The sequence below is a fragment of the Callithrix jacchus genome, chromosome 20 (genome assembly GCF_049354715.1).
Source record: "Callithrix jacchus isolate 240 chromosome 20, calJac240_pri, whole genome shotgun sequence".
Classification (NCBI taxonomy): Eukaryota; Metazoa; Chordata; class Mammalia; order Primates; family Cebidae; genus Callithrix; species Callithrix jacchus.
In genome coordinates this window covers 24,737,242-24,757,667 of record NC_133521.1, presented here as the reverse complement: position 1 = coordinate 24,757,667, position 20,426 = coordinate 24,737,242, and the positions used below count along the sequence as shown (strand labels likewise).

The following is a 20,426-nucleotide window of genomic DNA, read 5'->3' as shown; positions in this document are numbered from 1 at the left end:
CCGCGTCCGGTCCGGCCCAGCCAGAACAGCGGAGCTACAGTGTGCTGGAGTAGAAGCTGCTGTGGGGCCAGGATTCCGAGGTGCGCCGCGCGAGCCGGCGGCAAAGCCATGGCGGGCGGGGACAACCGCGGGGACGGGGAGCAGGTATCAGTGGTGACCGTGAGGGTGCAGTACCTGGAAGACACCGACCCCTTCGCGTGTGCCAACTTCCCGGAGCCGCGCCGGGCCCCCACCTGCACCCTGGACGGGGCGCTGCCCTTGGGCGCGCAGATACCCGCGCTGCACCGCCTGCTAGGGGCGCCGCTTAAGGTGAGGGGTGCTGGAGAAAAGTTGGGGCGATCGGGGGTTTGGGGTGGGCGCCATGAAAGCTGGTGGGAGGTACACCTCGGGAAGAGGCTGGAGCAAGTGCTCTCCCGAAAAGTCTTGGGCTGGGGTCCCAGGGTCCACGCTGCCCCTCCTGCGGGGGAGACACCTCCCAAGTTGAGGGGAAACTGAAGAGGGGTGCTAGAAACTTGTCCCCAGCATTCTGGCCTCCCTTCGAATTAGGCGCACCTGGGGAGGTGCTCGAGTTCCACTTGCCATCCGTTTGCCAGGGTGGCTTCCCTGGTCAGGGTGACGGTAGCTGTTGGGCTGTGGTGGACCCCGGAGGCGGAGCTGGGGAGGGACCAGCTTCCACCTGCTTCAGGTGAGGTGGGGGCGGGACCACGAGGAGAGGCGGGCCCGGGGCTGGCTACTAGAGGTGGCGGAGGTTTCCCGCGGTGTCATGAAGCTGGATTGGGGCTTGACCCTGTAGGTCAGTGGGAACAAGGGAGTGCCGGCCAGGGAGAGACTTCACGGAATGAGGGGAGTCCCCGGGAAGCGGTCTAGCCTGGGATTCGCAGAGCGCAGGAGGCTGCACGGGTGGAAAAGCCCTTTGAGTCACCGCTCCTGCTCCCCATCCCCCGACACTCGCCGCCCATCGGCCGGCTCCTGGAAGTGAGAGGGAGGGCCAGGCTAATTTTAAACCGCCGGCCTGCTCTACTTTGCCGCCGCCCCGAAGCCGACTTGTGCACTGTGAGGGAAGAGGCCCTTTTCCAGATGGCCAGCCTACCTCTTCTCCCCTCCCTCTCACCGCCCTCAGCCCCCGGCAAGCAGCCCTTTCTGGCACGCTGTTTCAGGGCCAGGACTCTGGGAGGCGCACTACCACCACCCCCAGGCTCCCCGCCAGCCCGGCCGCCTCGAGTGCTGGGGAAGAGGAGAGGGAGTCGGTGTGGGTGCCCTCCCCTGCTCCCAGCCTCAGCTGGGAGCCGCGTTGCGTAAACTTGCCCCTTGGGCCCAGGGTCTCCCTTGGAATGTGCCCCCGGCCCCCAGCCCGCATTCCTAGCCCTGCCGCCGGCCCCGCCTCCGAGCGCTGGCGGGAGGGGTGAGACTTTTGGCCTGGGGAGTGGCCCCCCCACCTGGCTTCAAGGCCAAAGGATGCAGCACACTGCCTACCGCCTGAGTTTTGACTCAGACCCCACTTGTCCTGCCCTATTCTGAGGCGCAAATTGAGGTGTGCTTGGAAGAAGCATGTGCAGCTGAAGGCCACCTCCCATTCAGGCTGGGGGCTGGGAAGACAGGAGTGCTGAATTGTGACTGGTTCCCTCTTCCAGGCTCCTAAAGTCCTGGTCCTGAAATAAGGGTGGGGCACTAGAGAAAAGATAGTATTCCTCTCATCCTGCCACTTAAGGATTGGACCTAGCCCTGACACCCTCCACCCCCGCTTTTTTTTAAAAGATGGATTCTGGCTCTATCGCTCAGGCTGGAGTGCAGTGGGGCCATCTCGGCTCACTGCAACCTCTGCCTCCCGGATTCTAGCAATTCTGCCTCAGCCTCCTGAACAGGCATGCGTCACCACGCCCACCTAATTTTTTTAATTTTTAATAGAGACGGGTTCGCCATGTTGGCTAGGCTGGTCTCAAACTCCTGACCTCAGGTGGTCTGCCTGCCTTGGCCTCCCAAAGTGCTGGGATTACAGGCATGAGCGAGTGTGCCCAGCCCCTTGATGCCCCTCTTCCCAACTGGGGGCAGGCCCAGGAGATCAGCTGCAAGAAAGAGGCTCAGAACCACCCCTTCCATCTCATCTCATGGGACCTGTTTCCCCACCTGACCCCACAAGGTGCTCTGCCCTCTGTTCCCTGCTCCTTTGCTGAGGACACTACAGAGCTCCAATGGAGAATATAAGTTTCCCATCCCCAGTGCAGTCCTTCCTGGTCTCCCCAGTTTCATGTTCTCTCACCTGGAGTACCTGAGGACTGCCTCCCCTCCCCCACAGGGATATGGAGGCGGTATACTAGGTTACCACAATACCCAGAGCCAGGACTCCCTGGGGCTAGCAGCTCTGCCAGGAATGGTCAGATGCACTGTGATGTGCTCAACCCAAATATAAACTGTGACCACAGCCCCAGAATAGAAGGCTGGAGGAAGAGGGGCTGAGAATAGGGCAGGGGCAGGAACATCAGAGAGCTGAGCGAGGGGGAGCAGGGCCCCTCCTTGCAGGAAATGTCAACAACTGGTTCCTCCCATAGTCCTATAAGTGGGTGCCCCAGAGGCACAGACATGACTCAGGACTGTCTTGCTGGCCCTCTAGAGGGGAAAGGTGGCCGAGAAGCCCAGGCATCCCTGTCCCAAGCTGTAGGGCAGAAATAAAAGGAGGGAGTTCTCTCTACTCATTGCTTTATCCTATGTACAGTTGTCCAGCAGAGGACAGGAAACAGCAAAGTGGCCTCTGTCTTCCTCCTGAGTACTGGCCCTGGGCATTGGCCCTGATCATCCCAGCAGATGACCCCCCAGCCTGCTTTCTCCCTGGGGCTCCACCTACATACCCTTTTGGGCCAAGCCCAGCCCCTAGAGTTCCCCTGGGGGCTTCCTTTTTATAGAGTTTTCAGGTCTGAGAAAGCCTTGCTCATTTCCTCCTAGTCTAGGAGGAAGCTCCTGGCCACAGCCTCTGACTCATCTCCTGGCCCTGGTTAGTGGAGGGAAGCCTGACAGTGCCTTGGGCCAGACCTAGTGTTGAGGGGGAACTCAGGAGTGCCTTCCTCCCGTTCATGCAAAGTATTCTCCCGGCCCAGGGACCTGCCTTTGCCCCAGGGGAGAATGTGTCCCTCTGGCCCTGTATCTCATCTCCTAATCCAGAGCTTCCCAGTCCTACCCTCCCTTCTGGGAAGCATCTCAGGAGCCTCTCTCTGATACCCAAGGCCCTCACCACACCAGGTATAGCACTGACTTTTTTCTCCCTGAGCTCTGGGTAGGGGGACCTGGAGTGCTTCCATGACCCTGCTGCAAAGCCAGGCAAGCCCTCTCCCCCTGGCAGTGGGGATGGCTTTAGAAATCTGGTCATTATGAGCAACTTTGTTTCCCTAGCTGTGGCTAAAAATCAGAGCAGGACAGTGCCATCACTGTCCTGAAATGTTTCCTGACCCTATCCCAACCCATCTAGCCTTTTTACATCTCAGGAGTCTTTGGGAGACTGTAGAAAACTGGGGTGTGGGAATGAGCCCTGGTCTCCTCCTGGCCTCCTCTGGGGCTGGTCCATCCAATCTGCTCGTTATTCTGGAACAGAGTGGCTGAGCTGCAGCCTGGTGAGGGACCCTGGCACTGTCTTGGCAGAGGTAGATACTATTATCCTAGCTTATATGAGGTATGTGTGTCTACTGGTGTTCCCTTGCTGGAACTGGGAGGACCAGTTTGGAGTATTTACAGAGTCCAGAAAGCTAAGAGGATGTCTTCAGCTCTTGGCAATCCTGCTGGTCCCAGCCCTCACTCCACCTCCCCTCTAGGGTTCCCTGGAGCACTTCTAGGGCCCACCTGCCCAAGATGGCCTCAATTAGCCATGGCTCCTGGCTATGCAGCCTGGGGCAATGTGCTAATTTTCTCATTATTGGTTTCCCTATCTGTAAAAGGATTACTGGTAGAATCAAATTAAATAGACAGCTCAGGCTGGGCTTCTCATGGCTCATGCCTGTAATCTCAGCACTTTGGGAAGCTAAGGCCAGAGGACTGCTTGAGGCCAGGAGTTTAAGAACAGTGTGGGCAATATAGACCCTATTTCTATTTTTAAAAAAAAAGAAAGAAAGAGGCCCAGTGCCACAGAGGAAGCATAATGAAAAGATAACAAAAGTGGATTTCCCCCCTCACCAAGGGCCATCCATGTCATCTCATTCAGGAAGTCACGCTCTAGTTGGAGACCCATGATAACAGGAAAGGAGGGTCTTCAGAACACCGGGTCCTGTGTTTATAGGAAAGGAGACAAAAGAGGCAGTTAACCAATTATTTTTTAAAACAGAAGCCCTTCAGCCTATAATCCCATCCCTTTTCCATCTTCCCTGTACCCTGCTCTAGTATGTTCAGTCTTACCTGATTACACTGTTATTAAAAATATTGGGTAAGATAGTACAAAAAACAAGAGGAAAAATATATATATTAGAAATATATATTAGATAATAGATATATGTAATGGGTACCTAGATATATATATATTAGATATGATAGATATATACATAGGTTATCAATACCTATAGACATCTATATTATAGATAGATGTCTATAATATAGATCTAGATACATATCTAGAAAGAGAGAGAAGTGGATGCCATGTTCCCCTGAGCTTGATCTTGCATATAAAACCATATGGTTACCAGTTGGTTCTGGGCTGCCAGAAAAGCCTGGGCCTGGAGAGTCAAGAGAATAGTGGGCTGGAGGCCAAAGTGAGAAGCTGAGTCTGGGAAGAATGAGGGAAGGACTCTACCCCAAGACAGAGACCAGAGAAGTGAGGAAGATAAGAGCCAGGAAGGTGTCAGGGATGTGGGTCCATACTACATGCTGACCTTAAGCCCTGTCAGCAAGGACCAGGGTTTGGGCTTATTCAGGCCTGGCCCAGCCCCAGGGTGTGAGAAACAAGGCCCAGAGGTTTGGCTTTCTCAGAACGGTGACCCCAGGAAGGGGCCAGGGGTGTGAGAGACAAGTACCATCTTGCTGGCAGGAAGTCTCCTGCTCTTTGCTGCTTGCCTGACTCTAGCTTACCACCCCCCACTTCTACACAGGACTGACAGCTGGGGGTGGGGAAACTCTGTCCTGGAAGGCACTGGACTGCCTGTTTTCCTGGACCTCCTCCCCCCCAGAAATGGGGCCCTGGTAGGATGAGACAGGCAAAGTAGCTGAGGAGGACACTGCCATGACGACAGAGACAGGGTTGAACCTGCTCAGCTAAGAAGACTAGAGAAGGGGGACAATTGGCTGAGTGCATGACTCACACCTGTAATCCCAGCACTTTGAGAGGCAGAGGCTGGTGAATCACTTGAGGTCAGGAGTTCAAAACCAGCCCAGCCAACATGCTGAAACCCCATCCCTACTAAAAATATAAAAATTAGCCAGGCATGGTGGTGCACGCCTGTAATTCCAGGTACTTGGGAGGCTGAGGTAGGAAAATTGTCTGAACCTGCGAGGAGGAGGTTGCAGTGAGCTGAGATCTTGCCACACTGCACTCCAGCTTGGGAGACAGACTGAGACTCCATCTCAAAAAAAAAAAAAAAATGGTGGACCACTTACCTTTCAGGACCCTGCCCCAAATGGATGCAGGTGTCCCAGTTTTCCTGGAAGGAGAGGGGCCATTCTCTGCTCCCTTGGAATTAGAGCATGCAAGAGCACAGGACAGTGTGGTGAGCCTGACCTTTCTGGGGCTGTGCTGCTTCAGCCTGTGTTTGAACTGTTGGCCAGTTCAAAGCCGACCTTATACCTGGGTGTGTAAGCAGTTACCAGGTGTAACATGATCTCCCCTCCCATTTATCTTTATAGCACTCTGCCCCTCCCCTTTCTTAGCACCCGTGGAAGTAGTGATTTTGTGTTTTCTGTTAAGTCTGCCTGTCTTCCCCACTGGACTACAAGGAAGGAAGGGAAGGCAAAGGCAGTGTCTGATTCCTGCTAGGTCCTCTGCATCTGAAACCAGTGGGTTTATGAATGTTCAAATGAATTGGCTGTTCTATGATTTGGGGGGATCCCTGACGGGGGTGGCTCTGGGGGAAGTGTCTTCCTCTAGGGTTCCAGAATCCTCCAGGCCAAGGGAGGGAGATATGGCTGTGCCTGAATGGGGGTGGGGAGGTAGGCTGCTGAGTCACTGTGTGGGAAGAGAGATCAGGAGGAATGTGGGCTGCCCTCAGCTGAGCTGGCCCTGGACAAGATACCCCAGCCCTCAGGCCTTGCTGCCCCTTCTCAGGCCTGTTCCCAGTAGGCTGTGGAGAAGATGACTCTGCTCCCAGGGAGGGGAAAGCGGCCAGGCCCGCCCAAGGCACCCTGGGGAGGGCATGCAGCCAGGCAGGAAGTGGGACAGAGAACAGGCTGGAGTGTTTGTCCTATGTCCCAGGTCCCAGGCGAGGGGGTGTGGGGGTCACCCACAGGCTAAACTGTGGGGAAGGAGCCAGGTCAGACTCTGAGGCAGGAGCAAGGGGTGCTAAACAGAGGTGGGAGCTGGGGCAGGAGCTGGCCACCCTTTTTCCCCAGGGGTCCAAGGCCAGTTGGAAGCCCTTGGGCGGGGTCCAGAACAGGGCAGGGCTGACCAAACAGCAGGACAAATGTTGAAATCGACATGCCCAGTAAGATGGAGCCTGGAATACCCCTTGACTCTTCAGAGGTAGGTTCTCAGCCAAGGCATCTCAAGGGCCAGAGCCACTTAAGTCAAGGGGACTTTGCTGAGCCTGCATACCTGCACTGTGCAATGGGGGAGGTATCTGGGAGAGGCAGAGTGCCACCCTCTGACTCAGGAGTCACCTCCCGCAGGCTTCTCTACAGGCACTTCTCAAGGGGCCAAGTACCATACCCCGTGTCGGGGGAGGAGGAGAGCCAGGCTCAGGGAGGGAAACATGGGAGATGGACATGTGCATGGAGCATATGCCTGACTGTTACAAAGGCAGGTCTCGAGGTCCTACTGTAGACTGAGTCAGACTCTGAATTATTTTGTTTTGTTTTTGAGAGGGAGTCTCTGTCACCCAGGCTGGAGTGCAATGGTGTGATCTCAGCTCACTGTAACCTCCGCCTTCCAGGTTCAAGCAATTCCCCAGCTTCAGCCTCCCTAGTAGCTGGGATTACAGGCACCTGCCATCGTGCCCGACTAATTTTTGTATTTTGTGGAGATGGGATTTCACCATGTTGGCCAGGCTGGTCTTGAACTCCTGAACTCAAGTGATTCGCCTGCCTTGGCATCACAAAGTGCTGAGATTATAGGCGTGAGCCAGCATGCCCAGCCTTAAGTTTTTATTTATTTATTTATTTATTTTATTTTATTTTTTTTGAGACGGAGTTTCGCTCTTGTTACCCAGGCTGGAGTGCAGTGGCGCAATCTCGGCTCACTGCAACCTCCGCCTCCTGGGTTCAGGCAATTCTCCTGCCTCAGCCTCCTGAGTAGCTGGGATTACAGGCATGTGCCACCATGCCCACCTAATTTTTTGTATTTTTAGTAGAGATGGGGTTTCACCATGTTGACCAGGATGGTCTCGATCTCTTGACCTCTTGATCCACCTGCCTTGGCCTCCCAAAGTGCTGGGATTACAGGCTTGAGCCACCGTGTCTGGCAAGTTTGTTTTTTAACAGGTCCCCTTGTGGGGGTCTCTGAAGTCCAGCTAGGACCATTGTAACTGAAGCCCACTTTGGGGAGGGCAAAGACCCGGAAATCTGGTGGGACTGGGGAGTCTATAGATCAGACCCTGTTCTTCACCCTCTTACTCACTGAGACACACACACACACGACACACTCTCCTGGATGGGTCTGCACCTCCCAGCCATCTTAACACTTTCTCTCTGGGGGGGTTAATGCTTTGTGACTACAGCTTTTCATCCCACAAAGCTGTGAGCTTCCTCGAACGCAGGAACTTCCTCCCATCTTCTCTTAATTCCCCTTCCTCATCCATGTTCATTAGCTCAACAAGCCTTAGTGAGTGCTTACCATGTGTCAGGTGCTATGCCAGGCTCTACAGATACAGCAGGGAGCAAGACAGATGGAGTGCCTGAATGCAGAGAACACAGCTAGAGGGGAAGGAGACCAGTGGCTCGGATATGAGAATGTTGTGTGGAAGGTCTCCGAGGAGAGCACACACACAGGGTGGAGTGGGTTGCATAGCAACCTAAAGAATAGGTAGGTGTCAGCCAGGAGAGGAAATGGCAGAGACAAAGGGCAAGAAAGCCTGGTGCCGGAGACAGATGGGCTTTGCACATAGTAGGCATTTGAAAAACAACTGCTGAAGGAATGCACGGCTGTAGTGCAGACTGTGTCTCTCTGCCACCCCCCAACTGGGAGGTAAGAGGTCAGGGGTCTTCATACATTCCCCTGCCCCCTCTTCCTCAGTCTCAAGCTGTCCCTTTTGTCCCCAGCTGGAGGACTGTGCTCTGCAAGTGTCTCCCTCTGGATACTACCTGGACCCTGAGCTGTCCCTGGAAGAGCAGCGGGAGATGCTGGAGGGCTTCTATGAAGAGATCAGGTCAGAACTGATGGGGCCAGGGAGGCAAGGTTATCCCCACCCTTGCCAGGGGCTGGCTCAAATGTCAGCAGCTGAGACACTTGATCGCTAGCCTGGGCCATGGGTCACCTCCTGCCCCAGGGAACTATGCCAAGGGAATTCTAAAGCCTGGCCAGTGTTACCTGCTGCCCAAGATAGGAGTCAGGGGCTCTCTCACATACCTAAGAAACACATGTTTGCACCAATCTTCTTGTCTGGCCAACCCTTGGGTCCTTGGTGGAGCAGCTGGGGAGGAAAGAGTTGGGCTGGGGTTGGCATGGAGAGGTCTTTGGCTCCCTTGGTTTATGGGGAGGGATGCTGAGGGATGGGCTGGGAGCTGCTGACAGGGATCCTTGATTCCAGCAAAGGGCGGAAGCCCACGCTGATTCTTCGGACCCAGCTCTCTGTGAGGGTCAACGCTATCTTGGGTGAGTGTGTCAGGGCATCCGTGTCCAGCAACACCTCCTCCCCATAGCCCAGCTGGCTCACTTTCAGGCCTGTGCTGAACAGTGGGCAGAGCAGGTTCAGCTGGATGTGCTTCTTCCTTTCCCTATCCTGACGTCTCCTTCCAGGGCCAGGGTGGGAGTGGAGGGGGGTTCAAGAATGTTAGTACAGACCAAGTATGGTGGCTCATACTTGCAATGCCATTGCTTTGGGAGGTCAAGGTGGGAGGGATTGCTTGAGGCTAGCAGTTTGAGGCTGCAGTGAGCTATGACTGTGCCACTGCCCTCCAGCCTGGGTGACAGAGCGAGACCCTCTTAGACAAAAAAATATATATGTATGTGTGTGTGTGTACATATATATATATATATGTGTGTGTGTGTGTGTGTATATATATGTATCTATGTATACATATTTATATATGTGACTGTTTATATATATGACTATTCTTTGGTGGAGGCTGTGGTTGTGTCCCAATAGAGGAAGACAGTGAGTCTGTGTCCCCTAGAGGGTTTCATGCCCTACCTTTTGCAGAAAAGCTGTATGGTTCCAGTGGCCCTGAGCTCCGCCGCTCCCTCTTCTCACTGAAACAGATCTTCCAGGTGAGACCCCACAGTGTGCTGGGGGTGGGTGTGCAGCCCAAGCCTCACTAAACTCCCCCATGGTGCCCTCAGGAGGACCAAGACCTGGTGCCTGAATTTGTGCATTCAGAGGGGCTGAGCTGCCTGATCCGTGTGGGTGCTGCTGCCGACCACAACTACCAGAGCTACATCCTTCGAGGTCAGCCCCACCCCTCCCCCATGACCTCTGCTCCAGCGACCCTTACTGACTCTGGCCATCCCTGTGTCCCCAGCACTTGGCCAGCTGATGCTCTTTGTGGATGGAATGCTGGGGGTGGTGGCCCACAGTGAGACTGTTCAGTGGCTGTACACACTGTGTGCCAGCCTGGTAAGTGGCTCTCCACCCAGCCTTATATCCTTTGCCTATTGCTTCTCTCTGGGCCTCAGTTTCCTGTTCTGCAAAGTAGGCTGGAAGGGAGTGAGTCTGAGGTCTCTCTAAGCCTAGAAGGCACTTCAGGGCTTGGGCCTGGAGCAGGGTCATTCTGTCTAGATTCTCCTCTCTGGGTCCAGCCCCAACAGCCCTTTCCCTTCCCCAGCAGGAGCTGGCACAGGTCTAGCCTAAGCCCCACTCATATGTGCTGACCTCTCCCCTCAGTCCCGCTTGGTGGTGAAGACAGCCCTGAAGCTGCTGTTGGTGTTTGTAGAATACTCGGAAAACAACGCCCCGCTGTTCATCCGTGCAGTCAACTCTGTGGCCAGCGCCACCGGTCAGAGACTGTCCCTTCCTCCCCGACCACTCACAGCCCTCTCTCCTACCTGTCCCCCCATGACACTTTCTGTGTGGCAGGTGCTCCTCCCTGGGCCAATCTGGTGTCCATCCTGGAGGAGAAGAATGGCGCTGACCCTGAGCTTTTGGTGTACACGGTCACCCTCATCAACAAGGTGTGGTCAAGAACTGGGTGGGGTGCCAGCTCTGGGCTGCTCGGGTTCCTGACCTCCCCACCAACCTCAGCCTTGCCTTCTTATCTCCACCCTCCAGACACTGGCAGTGCTCCCAGACCAGGACTCCTTCTACGATGTGACGGATGCACTGGAGCAGCAGGGCATGGAAGCACTGGTCCAGCGCCACCTGGGCACTGCAGGCACTGACGTCGACCTGCGCACACAGCTTGTGCTCTATGAGGTGGGCCGGGCCCTAGGCTCTGAGGGGGACTGGAAGGAGAAAAGAGAGAACTGCAGTCCCCAGCGCCTCACCCCACCTGCATCCACATTAACCACTTGCTTACATCGTGGTCCACCTCTGCTAGAACGCCCTGAAATTGGAAGATGGAGACATGGAGGAAGCCCCAGGCATGGGTGGGCGGCGGGAACGACGAAAGCCTTCTTCTGAGGAGGGCAAGAGGAGCCGCCGATCTCTGGAAGGCGGGGGCTGCCCTGTGCGTGCCCCAGAACCTGGGTAAGTATGAGCCTCCATGGATGGGGGAAGGGTGGATCTACTAGGCAGGGCCCTGTCAGCCGACAGGTCCTGACCCCAACCCCTCAGGCCCCACCCCACTGACAGCCCCTGCCTCCAGCCCCACAGGCCCCGCCTCACCAGTAGGCCCCACCTCTTCCACCAGCCACACCTCCAGCCCTGTGGGCCCTCCCTCCAGCCTCCAAGCTTCAGTGAACCTTTTCCCTACCATCTCTCTGGCACCCTCCGCCGACACCTCCAGCGAGAGAAGCATCTACAAGTAAGTAGGGAGACAGAGGCCACCCTGGAGTCCCCTCTCCCACTGTCCCTCTGCTTTGCGCCTCTCCACGGGCCCTCAACCTCCTCTGCCCAAACGCGTGCTTTCTGTCTCTCTTTCCAGACTTCACCAAACTGCTCCCATTTGGTAAGTGACTGCCAGCGGGTGGGGCTCTGCTCTGACTGGATCTCCTCCTCCTGTGGCTTGTCACTTGTCTCCTGAGTTCTGCCTGTCTTTGCCTCTGGTCATGTCTCCTTTCCCCTATCTGTTTGTCACTCCCTTGTTCTGCTGTCACTGTCTCTTCCTGCACCCTGTCCTGCTTCACGTCAGTCTCTCCTCTCCACTTCCAGTATCCTCATGTCATGCCTTCCCCGCTTCCCACTGCAGCTGGGAAGGAACACCAATATCACTGCCCAGCTCTGTGTGGGTATGAGCAACCATGGAGCCGGCACCACAGTTACCATCTCTTCCTCTCATCCCCCCTACCCAGGGCCCCTGAGAGCCCACCCGTCCCCCAGTCCCCTCCTGGGCAGGCCAGGCTAGAGTAAGTACAGAGGCCAGCCTGCCATGTGCTCAGGGCTTCAGCATTGCTTCCCCAGCAGGGGTTCTACGTGCCTGATGCAGCCAGGGCTGGGGGACTCTCAGGCCTATCCTCTCCTAGACATATGCCACCTTGGTAACCCAAAAGCTAACACTGGGAAGCAATTCACTGGGGCCACGGTGGTCCCTGTGCTTCAATAGTGACACCTTAGCGGCCAGAGATGGGGATGTGGATGCCCAATCTGGGGCTCATTCTGCCATGTCCTCAGCTCAGGAATGGGCAGGGAGGGGACCTAGGGTGCTGTGTGGTGTGGGGATGGAGGGGTTACCTAAGACTGAGGGAAAGGCAGGGACTGAAAGCCAACAGAGGCTGGAGGGGCCAGAAAAGAGGTACTGGATTGCACCCATTATTTTAGCATAAACTGAGTGTTCAATGTTTACCATGAACTTTTTTTTTTTTTTTTTGAGACAGAGTTTTGCCCTGTCTCCAAGACTAGAGTACAGTGGCACAGTATCAGCTCACTGCAACCTCCGCCTCCCAGGTTCAAGCAATTCTCCTGCCTCGGCCTCCCAAGTAGCTGGGATTACAGGCCTATACCATGACGCCTGGGTAATTTTTGTATTTCTAGTAGACACAGGATTTTACCCATGTTAGCCAGGCTGGTTTCCAACTCCTAAGTTCAAGTGATCCACACACCTCTGCCTCCCAAAGTGTGGGGATTACAGGCATGAGCCACTGCCCTTTCCTGGACATAGGCTCCTAGAAGCTACCAGACATGCCAGGGGAGGGACAGCCTGATATAGCCATTGGGACAGCTGTCCCCTTCCCCTGCTCTAAGAGTCCTTGTCTAGTCTCAAGACACTAGCCTGGGCAACACAGCAAGACCTTGTCTCTACAGAGAAATTTTTAAGAATTTGGCTGAGTACCTCATTCACGCCTGTAATCCCAGCACTTCAGGAGGCTGAGTTGAAAGGATTGCTTGAGGCCAGGAGTTCAAGACCAGCCTGAGCAACAAAGTGAGACCCTGTTTCCATAAAAACAAATTAAAAATTAACTGGGCATGGTGGCACATGCCTGTAGTCCCAGCTACTTGAGAGGCTGAGGCTCAGGCCCAGGGGGTTGAGGCTGCAGTGACCTATGATTACACCACTGTACTCCATCCTGGGTGACCAACAGAATGAGACGCTGTCTCTAAAAAACAACAACAAAAAAAATTCAGGACCGTGAACATGAACAAAGTTGCAAGTTAGATGTTAATTCTCCCTCTATTTTCACCTGAGAATGCTGGGTTGGTAGTAATCCTCCCCAGATGTGGAGGACTGAAGAGAGGCTGGCCTTGTGGGGCGGTTCTGGTCTGCACAGCGCATGGACTGTTCCCCCTGTGTGTGTGTGCCTGCAATTGGGGGTGGTGCCCAGGGGCTCAGCAAGGCATGTGCACCTGGGCTGGGGTGTGTCAGACACTGTCACTGACAAGCACCTCCCCTCAGAGCCCGGTTCCTGGAGAATGTGGCAGCAGCAGAAACAGAGAAGCAGGTTGCGCTGGCCCAGGGCTGGGCAGAGACATTGGCTGGGGCCATGCCTGATGAGGCAGATGGACACTCAGGTGAGTAGGTGGGTGAGCAGGCAGAGTCTGCCTGTTGCTCTGTTGCCCCACAGAGGGCATGGCACTGACAGCTGCTTCTCTTTCTTTAGATGCCCGGGAACTCTGGGACTCCCCAGAGACAGCCCCTGTACCCAGAACACCCCATAGCCCTGCCCCCCGTGTCCTGCTCCGGACCCAGCGAAGCCTTGAGCCAGAGCCCAAGGCGCCACTGATGCCATCAAGCCCCAAGGCTGAGCCCACCTGGGAGCTCCCTACCCATGCACCCAAGCTCTGCATTGGGGACCTGGACTTCTCAGATCTGGGAGAGGACGAAGACCAGGACATGCTGAATATAGAGTCTGTGGAGGTTGGGAAAGGGGTCCCACCTCCTCCACCCCCACTGCCCCTGTTCTCTGGAGTCCCCCCACCTCCTCCACCTCTACCTCCCCCACCCATCAAAGGCCCCTTCCCACCACCTCCACCTCTGGCTGCGACTCTTCCCCCTTCAGTGCCTGACAGTGCAGCTCTCCCCACCAAGAGGAAGACAGTAAAACTTTTCTGGCGTGAGCTAAAGCTGGCTGAGGGCCATGGAGTGTCTGCAAGCCGCTTTGGGCCCTACGCCACCCTCTGGGCTTCACTGGAGCCCGTCTCAGTAGATACGGCCCGGCTAGAACACCTCTTTGAGTCCCGTGCTAAAGACATGCTGCCCTCCAAGGTAAATCTACAGATCTGCACAGTAGCCCCAATGGAGGTGGGAGGAAATCAGAGCTCAAGGATCTGACCTGTTGGAGCTAGTCACTCACTTCCCATATGGGGAAACCAAGGCAAAGAAAGGAGTAGGGAATTGTCCAAGGTCTCCTAACAAGGGATCAGCAGTGCCCCAGCTAGATCTAGTTGCCTGGGCATGGTGGTTCATGCCTGTAATCCAGGAGTTTGAGACCAGCCCGGGCAACATAATGAGCCCTTATCTCTACTAAAAGTTGGGCCAAGTGCAGCGGCTCATGCTTGTAATCCCAGGACTTTGAGAGGCCGAGGTGGGTGGATCATTTGAGGTCAGGAGATTGAGACCAGCCTGCTCAAATTGGCAAAACCCCGTCTCTACTAAAAATATAAAATGAGCCCGGTATGGTGATGAGTGCCTGTAATCCCAGCTACTTGGGAGGCTGAGGCAGAAGAATCAATTGAGCCTGGGAGGTGGAGGTTGCAGTGTGCCACTGCACTCCAGCCTGAGTGACAGAGCAAGACTCAAACTCAAATAAATAAATAAATGTTAAAAAAGAAAATTGGCCAGGCACGGTGGCTCACTCCTGTAATCCCGGCACTTTGGGAGGCCAAGGCAGGCGGATCACTTGAGGCCAGGAGTTGGACACCAGCCTGGCTAACATAGTGAAACTCCATCTCTACTAAAAATACAAAAATTAGCTGGGCATGGTGGCTCGTGCCTGGAATCCCAGCTACTTGGGAGGCTAAGGCAGGAGAATTGCTTGAACTTGGGAGGCAAAAAATAAAAGTTGGGCATGGTGATGCATGCTTGTAATCCCCGCTACTTGGGAGGCTAAGGCAGGCAGATCACAGAAGATAAACCGCAGTGGGCTATGATGGTACCACTGCACTCCAGCCTGGGTGGCAGAGCAAGACCTTGTCTCAAAAGAATCATAACTCATCCCAATGTCTTACACATTCCAGGGTGCCAGTTTGTCAGTTGTAGGATCATTCGGCTTTTTTTTTTTTTTTTAAGAGATGGGGTTTCACCATGTTGGCCAAGCTGGTCTCGAACTTCTGGCCTCACGTGATCCACCCACCTCAGCCTCCCAAAGTGCTGGGATTACAGGCGTGAGCCATCGCGCCTGGCCCATCATTTGGCTATTTAGAGGAGGGCCTTGGAGTGCCCTCTTAGATTGTTGTCCCAGCTAGTCCCTTCCTCAGTCTTACACTGCCCTTCCCCCAACCATGCAGAAAGCTGGTGAGGGCCGTCGAACAATGACCACAGTGCTGGACCCCAAGCGCAGCAACGCCATCAATATTGGCCTAACCACACTGCCACCTGTGCATGTCATTAAGGCTGCCCTGCTCAACTTTGATGAGTTTGCTGTCAGCAAGGATGGCATTGAGGTGGGGACACCCAGCTATGGGTGGGAGGTCTGGCTCTCTCCTTGGTAGGTGGGCATGGGCTTGGCATTTCTGCAGGGCAGTCCCCAGACTCTGGGACCTCCCTTAGATGACTGAGGGAGGGGTCAAGACCAATGCCTGAGGCCTCAGGCCTGCACTGAGAGGGCCATGTCAGGCTCTGGCTACATCCTCAGAAGCTACTGACCATGATGCCCACGGAGGAGGAACAGCAGAAGATCGAAGAAGCCCAGCTGGCAAACCCTGACATACCCCTGGGCCCAGCCGAGAACTTCCTGATGACTCTTGCCTCCATTAGTGGCCTTGCTGGTCGTCTACAACTCTGGGCCTTCAAGCTGGACTATGACAGCATGGAGCGGGTACCTGGGTCTTGGAGCGGGATAGACAGTAGGGACAGGTAAGCATCATGACCATGTAGTCTGAGAATCCCTGGTCCCCCATACCAGGAAATTGCTGAGCCACTGTTTGACCTGAAATTGGGTATGGAACAGCTGGTACAGAATGCCACCTTCCGCTGCATCCTGGCTACCCTCCTAGCTGTGGGCAACTTCCTCAATGGCTCCCAGGTGAGTGAGAGTACATGGGGACTGGGAAGTCAGGGCTCTGGAGCCAACCAGGCCCAGGCTCAGAAAGGGTCCTTTCAGAGCAGCGGCTTTGAGCTGAGCTACCTGGAAAAGGTGTCAGAGGTGAAGGACACCGTGCGCCGGCAGTCACTGCTACACCATCTCTGCTCCCTAGTGCTCCAGACCCAGCCTGAATCCTCTGACCTCTACTCAGAAATCCCTGCCCTGACCCGCTGTGCCAAGGTTAGCACCTGCCAGAATCAACCAAGGCCAGAGGAGGCATGAGGGAACGCTGCTTCCTAGGCCTGGTTCCTCCTCCTCTTCCTCCTCCCTATTTGGGCTGCTGTGCCAGGGTTTGGTCCAGCCACCTGCGTGTGAGCTATGTCCTCTGCCAGAAATATTCTTCCCTTTATTAGCCTGGCCACACCTACTCAGTCTTTGGGTCTCAAGTTTCTGCCACTTCCCCCAAGAAATCTTCTGTTCCTCATCATATCAAATTGACTTGTCTGTCTCTTGTAATGCAAGAGTCTGAGTTTTTGGCTATATAAGTTTTTGGATGTCTCCTTAGGGCCCAAGCTGGCCCGTTCTGGTCCAAAGGCAGCCTCAGGCAGTGTCTCATCAACCGGGTGTGGGGAGACAATATGTGCACCCCCTTGCTCTCACAGGTGGACTTTGAGCAGCTGACTGAAAACCTTGGGCAGCTGGAGCGCCGAAGCCGGGCAGCTGAAGAGAGCCTGCGGAGCTTGGCCAAGCATGAGCTGGCCCCAGCCCTGCGTGCCCGCCTCACCCACTTCCTGGCCCAGTGTGCCCGCCGTGTTGCCATGCTGAAGATAGTGCACCGCCGAGTCTGCAATAGGTAGGGGCATGGGCCCAAGAGGGGCAGGATCACCACCACCCTCCCTCAGACAACAAGCAGGACTCACTGTCCCTCCCTACTCCCACCTGCCTAGGTTCCATGCCTTCCTGCTCTACCTGGGCTACACCCCGCAGGCGGCCCGTGAAGTGCGAATCACGCAGTTCTGCCACACGATGCGGGAGTTTGCACTTGAGTATCGGACTTGCCGGGAACGAGTGCTACAGCAGCAGCAGAAGCGGGCCACATACCGTGAGCGCAACAAGACCCGGGGACGCATGATCACCGAGGTGGATGCCCTTCCAGGTCTTAGTCTTGACTGCCACCCCCATGGTTTCCTTCGCTCCTCCCAGCTCACCCTTCTTCCCTCTCCAGACAGAGAAGTTCTCAGGTGTGGCTGGGGAGGCCCCCAGCAACCCCTCTGTCCCAGTGGCTGTGAGCAGTGGGCCAGGCCGGGGAGATGCTGACAGTCATGCTAGTATGAAGAGTCTACTGACGAGCAGGCCTGAGGACACCACACACAATCGCCGCAGCAGAGGTGAGACCCACAGCTGCTGGGGGATTGGGCTCCAGGACCACCTTGGCCTGACCTCCCTATCTTGCCTCCCTCAGGCATGGTCCAGAGCAGCTCCCCAATCATGCCCACAGTGGGGCCTTCCACTGCACCCCCAGAAGAACCTCCAGGCTCCAGTTTACCCAGTGATACATCAGATGAGATCATGGACCTGCTGGTGCAGTCTGTGACCAAGAGCAGTCCTCGTGCCTTAGCTGCTAGGGAACGCAAGCGTTCCCGTGGCAACCGCAAGTCTTGTAAGTAACCCCCCACAAACCCACTGCCCACCTGAACCCCATCAACCCCCTCCAACCCTGTTCTGTCCCTGCAGTGAGACGGACGTTGAAGAGTGGGCTCGGAGATGACCTGGTGCAGGCACTGGGACTGAGCAAGGGTTCTGGCCTGGAGGTGTGAAGGTGCTGCATCCTGGAAATCTATCTGGACCCTGGACTGCAGTGCAAGAGATGACAGAGTGAGGAGGGCCCAGAGCAGAATTCTGGCCCCAGAACTCTGTGACCAGAAGCCATGCCTTCAGCAGTATTAGCTCTGTGTGTGTGCATGTGAGAGTGTGTGTGCGCGCGTGCATGCGCATATTATGCATGTGCATGTGTGTGGGCTCCTTGAACTCACGAGCAAAATAAAATTTTCTTAGCGAATCCAACAGCCTTTTTCTTCTTTCAGGGTCCCCACCAGGCGGGGTCTGTAGCCGGAGGGAATTCCCATAGGACTAGCTCTTCCTGCCTCATCCCTCATCACCCACACAGCCATCAGCCACATTCTAAGCCATTTATTCAATGACCTATAGAGTATAAGCATACCCAATAACTCAGACTTGCTTTTGGCCCCTGGACTAGGCCCTCATTGCTCCAGGCATGAGGAGCTGTGCAGCCTGACAGAGCCACCTAGGGCCAGCAACCTGTGGCCACAATGTCAATGGCTATAACCGCTTCATTTGCCGCCGCTCCTGTCGGCGCTGCCGTTTCTCATTGTGCTCTGGTACTGGGGTGCCACTGTCTGCAGTGAACCAAGGACCTAGCACATTCACCCACAGGAGGTAAAGGGCCCGGCCTGGAGCCTACAAGAGAAACAGTAACTTGAAGCAAGGTGCAGGGAATAAAAGATGGGAAGGGTTAGATGCTGCTTCTTGGGAGCACCCCCAGCCCACATACCAGAAGCCAGAAGGACCAGACATAGAGAGAGAAGCAGCTGAGCACCTGCACGATGGCTGTCAGTAGGATCACATCCTTAAGGTGCCTGCGGATAGAAAGACGTCTGCCAAAGACAGCAGATGGGCCCCAGTTCAACTCCCACCCTTTTCAAGTTTTAAGTAGCTGTGCTTCTTGGGCTATCTGGGCCCCAGCCCTGGGGCCGCTCACCTGGGCTGGCGGTGGGGGACACTCACTCTGCCATGCCCTGCTCCATGTTGAGGTCCATGCCACCATCCATCAGGGCCCCATCCTCAGAGAATGCTGCCCGTGCCATCGAGCTCATAGAGTGGTAGCTGGCCCCATATATTGCCAGACTAAAGCCCAGAGCCAACTGCAGAGCAAGAATGAGGGTATAAAAGGCCAGTCACTAACCCTATGCACTCACCCACCTCCCACCTCCCAGGATGTAAATACTTACCCAGGCCCAAAATGAGGCAGATGAGTAAAAGAAGACCAAGGTCACAAGGCAGTAAATGGCCTGCAAGCAATCATAGGATCAGGCTGGGGTCAGAAGATACCTTCAAACCATGGGTCTCCCTCAACTCTGACCAAGGATTAGGCCAGGCTGTGGGAGGAGCAAGGTTGTTCTTACAGGCTTGAAGTAAGGGCCCTGCTCCCTGAATCCCAAATACCCAGACTCTCCTCTTGACACCCAACTAAACCCAGGAAAGAAGCCTTTGTGTACTTGTAGGTAGGAAGGGCTCTCAAATTCAGCTACGACTGAATTCATTTCTTTTGTGTTTTACTAGTCAGCGCTTTCTATATGCCCAGATCTTCTCTCATTTCTTTCTGATTGGGGCTCTCTTCTAGAGCTCTGTCGGGTATCAGTACTCCTCACCAAGCAGGGCTGAGGACTGGGGACTGTAAGTGGGCATAGAAGCAAGGAGGCAAGCACTTACGTTGGCCCCTAGTATGATCCGCAGGTAGAACTTCAGGGTCTCTCTGTTCTCTTCAAATATCTGCTTCTTCCCTCTCGTGCCCACTTTGCCCTTGGGCTGCAGAGGGATGATGAGATGCCGTCAGGAGGCCACCGTCCTCCTTATTCTCCCCACCAGCCTGGTTAGCTATAGAGCTCCAGCCGCAACTCAGCCAGGTTCCCGTAGTGCTGAAACCTAGCACAATCCCTGGGATGTCCACTCATCCTCCTGTCCACCCTGTCTAGGGCTGACACCATCTCTCCAGCACCCACAGCTAAGAGCGCCTCCTGCTCGCCCTGGAACAATTCAACACTAAGCTAATACCGCCTCTGGCTCCGCTGGTAGTCTGGCTGTGGGCTAACGACTCTTCCAAAGGTACTCCTGAGCAGAGTGCCTCTCTCATGCCTCCGCTGGCGTAGGCCCAATCTGGGCTAACGCCCACCTCAGGTCAGAGATTTCTGGTCTGCTCTGGCACCGAAGCCCACCCTACTCCGGCACTAGTACTGGTATGGTAATGCGCCGCCATTCCCCTGCCCCGCTCTAGTACAGTCTGGTCAGGGGATGGCGTCCCCCTCCGGCCCACCCCACATCCCTTAATGTCCTTTCTCAGTTCTCACTCTCACAGCCCCGGGACAGCTTTGCTGGTGCGGACCCTGCCCTACCCACTCTTCTTACCGCCATGGTGCGAGGCAAACACCCAACCCAGGAAACAAGGTAGAGCGACCGAAACCGCAATCACTAAGCACCACATCCGCAGCGCATACACTTCCGGCGCAGACAGAAGTCGTCAGCTTCTGGGAAGGAAATAGGGCTCACTTCCTTCCTAAGCCCCGCCCCAGATATGCGAGAC

General features: G+C 55.3%; 3 protein-coding genes across 13 annotated transcripts in view; 1 reads left to right on the top strand and 2 right to left on the bottom strand.

Moving 5' to 3' along the window:
- SLC9A5 (solute carrier family 9 member A5) overlaps nucleotides 1-10,448 on the bottom strand; it is a 33,926-nt gene extending 23,478 nt beyond the window's left edge. For 2 of the 5 annotated variants that reach the window (XM_035282111.3, XM_078357403.1), the window contains exons 1-4: nucleotides 10,319-10,448; nucleotides 9,468-9,526; nucleotides 8,684-8,747; nucleotides 4,156-4,246 (exon numbers count right to left, since the gene is read on the bottom strand). In XM_035282111.3, coding sequence (XP_035138002.1) covers nucleotides 4,156-4,210 — 55 coding nt within the window. In that variant the 5' untranslated portion in view covers nucleotides 4,211-4,246; nucleotides 8,684-8,747; nucleotides 9,468-9,526; nucleotides 10,319-10,448. Of the gene's footprint in view, nucleotides 1-4,155; nucleotides 4,247-5,565; nucleotides 5,720-7,951; nucleotides 8,077-8,683; nucleotides 8,748-9,467; nucleotides 9,527-10,318 lie in introns of those variants that run through there. The other 3 variants (XM_035282117.3, XM_035282112.3, XM_035282108.3) reach the window with 3 other exon arrangements.
- FHOD1 (formin homology 2 domain containing 1) lies at nucleotides 39-18,107 on the top strand. 6 transcript variants are annotated; one of them, XM_008986035.5, is made up of 24 exons: nucleotides 39-309; nucleotides 8,377-8,483; nucleotides 8,865-8,929; nucleotides 9,477-9,544; nucleotides 9,617-9,722; nucleotides 9,796-9,890; nucleotides 10,158-10,269; nucleotides 10,350-10,444; nucleotides 10,542-10,685; nucleotides 10,810-10,958; nucleotides 11,122-11,235; nucleotides 11,356-11,379; nucleotides 11,723-11,776; nucleotides 13,261-13,376; nucleotides 13,466-14,070; nucleotides 15,312-15,467; nucleotides 15,659-15,841; nucleotides 15,929-16,048; nucleotides 16,127-16,288; nucleotides 16,711-16,901; nucleotides 16,996-17,188; nucleotides 17,274-17,436; nucleotides 17,511-17,708; nucleotides 17,783-18,107. In XM_008986035.5, the coding sequence occupies exons 1-24, from the start codon at nucleotides 109-111 to the stop codon at nucleotides 17,863-17,865; spliced, it is 3,504 nt and encodes a 1,167-aa protein (XP_008984283.4). In that variant the 5' UTR covers nucleotides 39-108; the 3' UTR covers nucleotides 17,866-18,107. The 6 variants fall into 6 exon arrangements, with proteins under 6 accessions (XP_008984283.4, XP_008984282.4, XP_035137989.3 ...); XM_008986034.5 differs by having other exon boundaries at nucleotides 11,077-11,235; XM_008986037.5 differs by lacking the exon at nucleotides 39-309 and adding an exon at nucleotides 6,326-6,643 and having other exon boundaries at nucleotides 11,077-11,235.
- Nucleotides 18,108-18,223: 116 nt separating this feature from the next.
- TMEM208 (transmembrane protein 208) lies at nucleotides 18,224-20,355 on the bottom strand. 2 transcript variants are annotated; one of them, XM_078357452.1, is made up of 6 exons: nucleotides 20,252-20,355; nucleotides 19,559-19,771; nucleotides 19,078-19,137; nucleotides 18,854-18,990; nucleotides 18,621-18,705; nucleotides 18,224-18,526 (listed from the first exon to the last, which is right to left on the bottom strand). In XM_078357452.1, the coding sequence occupies exons 4-6, from the start codon at nucleotides 18,940-18,942 to the stop codon at nucleotides 18,389-18,391; spliced, it is 312 nt and encodes a 103-aa protein (XP_078213578.1). In that variant the 5' UTR covers nucleotides 18,943-18,990; nucleotides 19,078-19,137; nucleotides 19,559-19,771; nucleotides 20,252-20,355; the 3' UTR covers nucleotides 18,224-18,388. The 2 variants fall into 2 exon arrangements, with proteins under 2 accessions (XP_078213578.1, XP_002761110.1); XM_002761064.6 differs by having other exon boundaries at nucleotides 19,559-19,654.
- Nucleotides 20,356-20,426: the final 71 nt, after the last annotated feature.

What these genes read in the sequence shown, in the direction of transcription:
- FHOD1 (XM_008986034.5), top strand. Translation starts at nt 109, where the DNA reads ATGGCGGGCGGGGACAACCGCGGGGACGGGGAGCAGGTATCAGTGGTG. An exon ending in CCAGAGCTACATCCTTCGAG is followed by an intron (nt 9,723 to 9,795) that starts GTCAGCCCCACC and finishes CTGTGTCCCCAG; the next exon opens with CACTTGGCCAGCTGATGCTC. An exon ending in ACTATGACAGCATGGAGCGG is followed by an intron (nt 15,842 to 15,928) that starts GTACCTGGGTCT and finishes CCCCCATACCAG; the next exon opens with GAAATTGCTGAGCCACTGTT.
- TMEM208 (XM_002761064.6), bottom strand. An exon ending in ATGGAGCAGGGCATGGCAGA is followed by an intron (nt 18,706 to 18,853) that starts GTGAGTGTCCCC and finishes TTCTATCCGCAG; the next exon opens with GCACCTTAAGGATGTGATCC. An exon ending in TCTGGTCCTTCTGGCTTCTG is followed by an intron (nt 18,527 to 18,620) that starts GTATGTGGGCTG and finishes TTTCTCTTGTAG; the next exon opens with GCTCCAGGCCGGGCCCTTTA.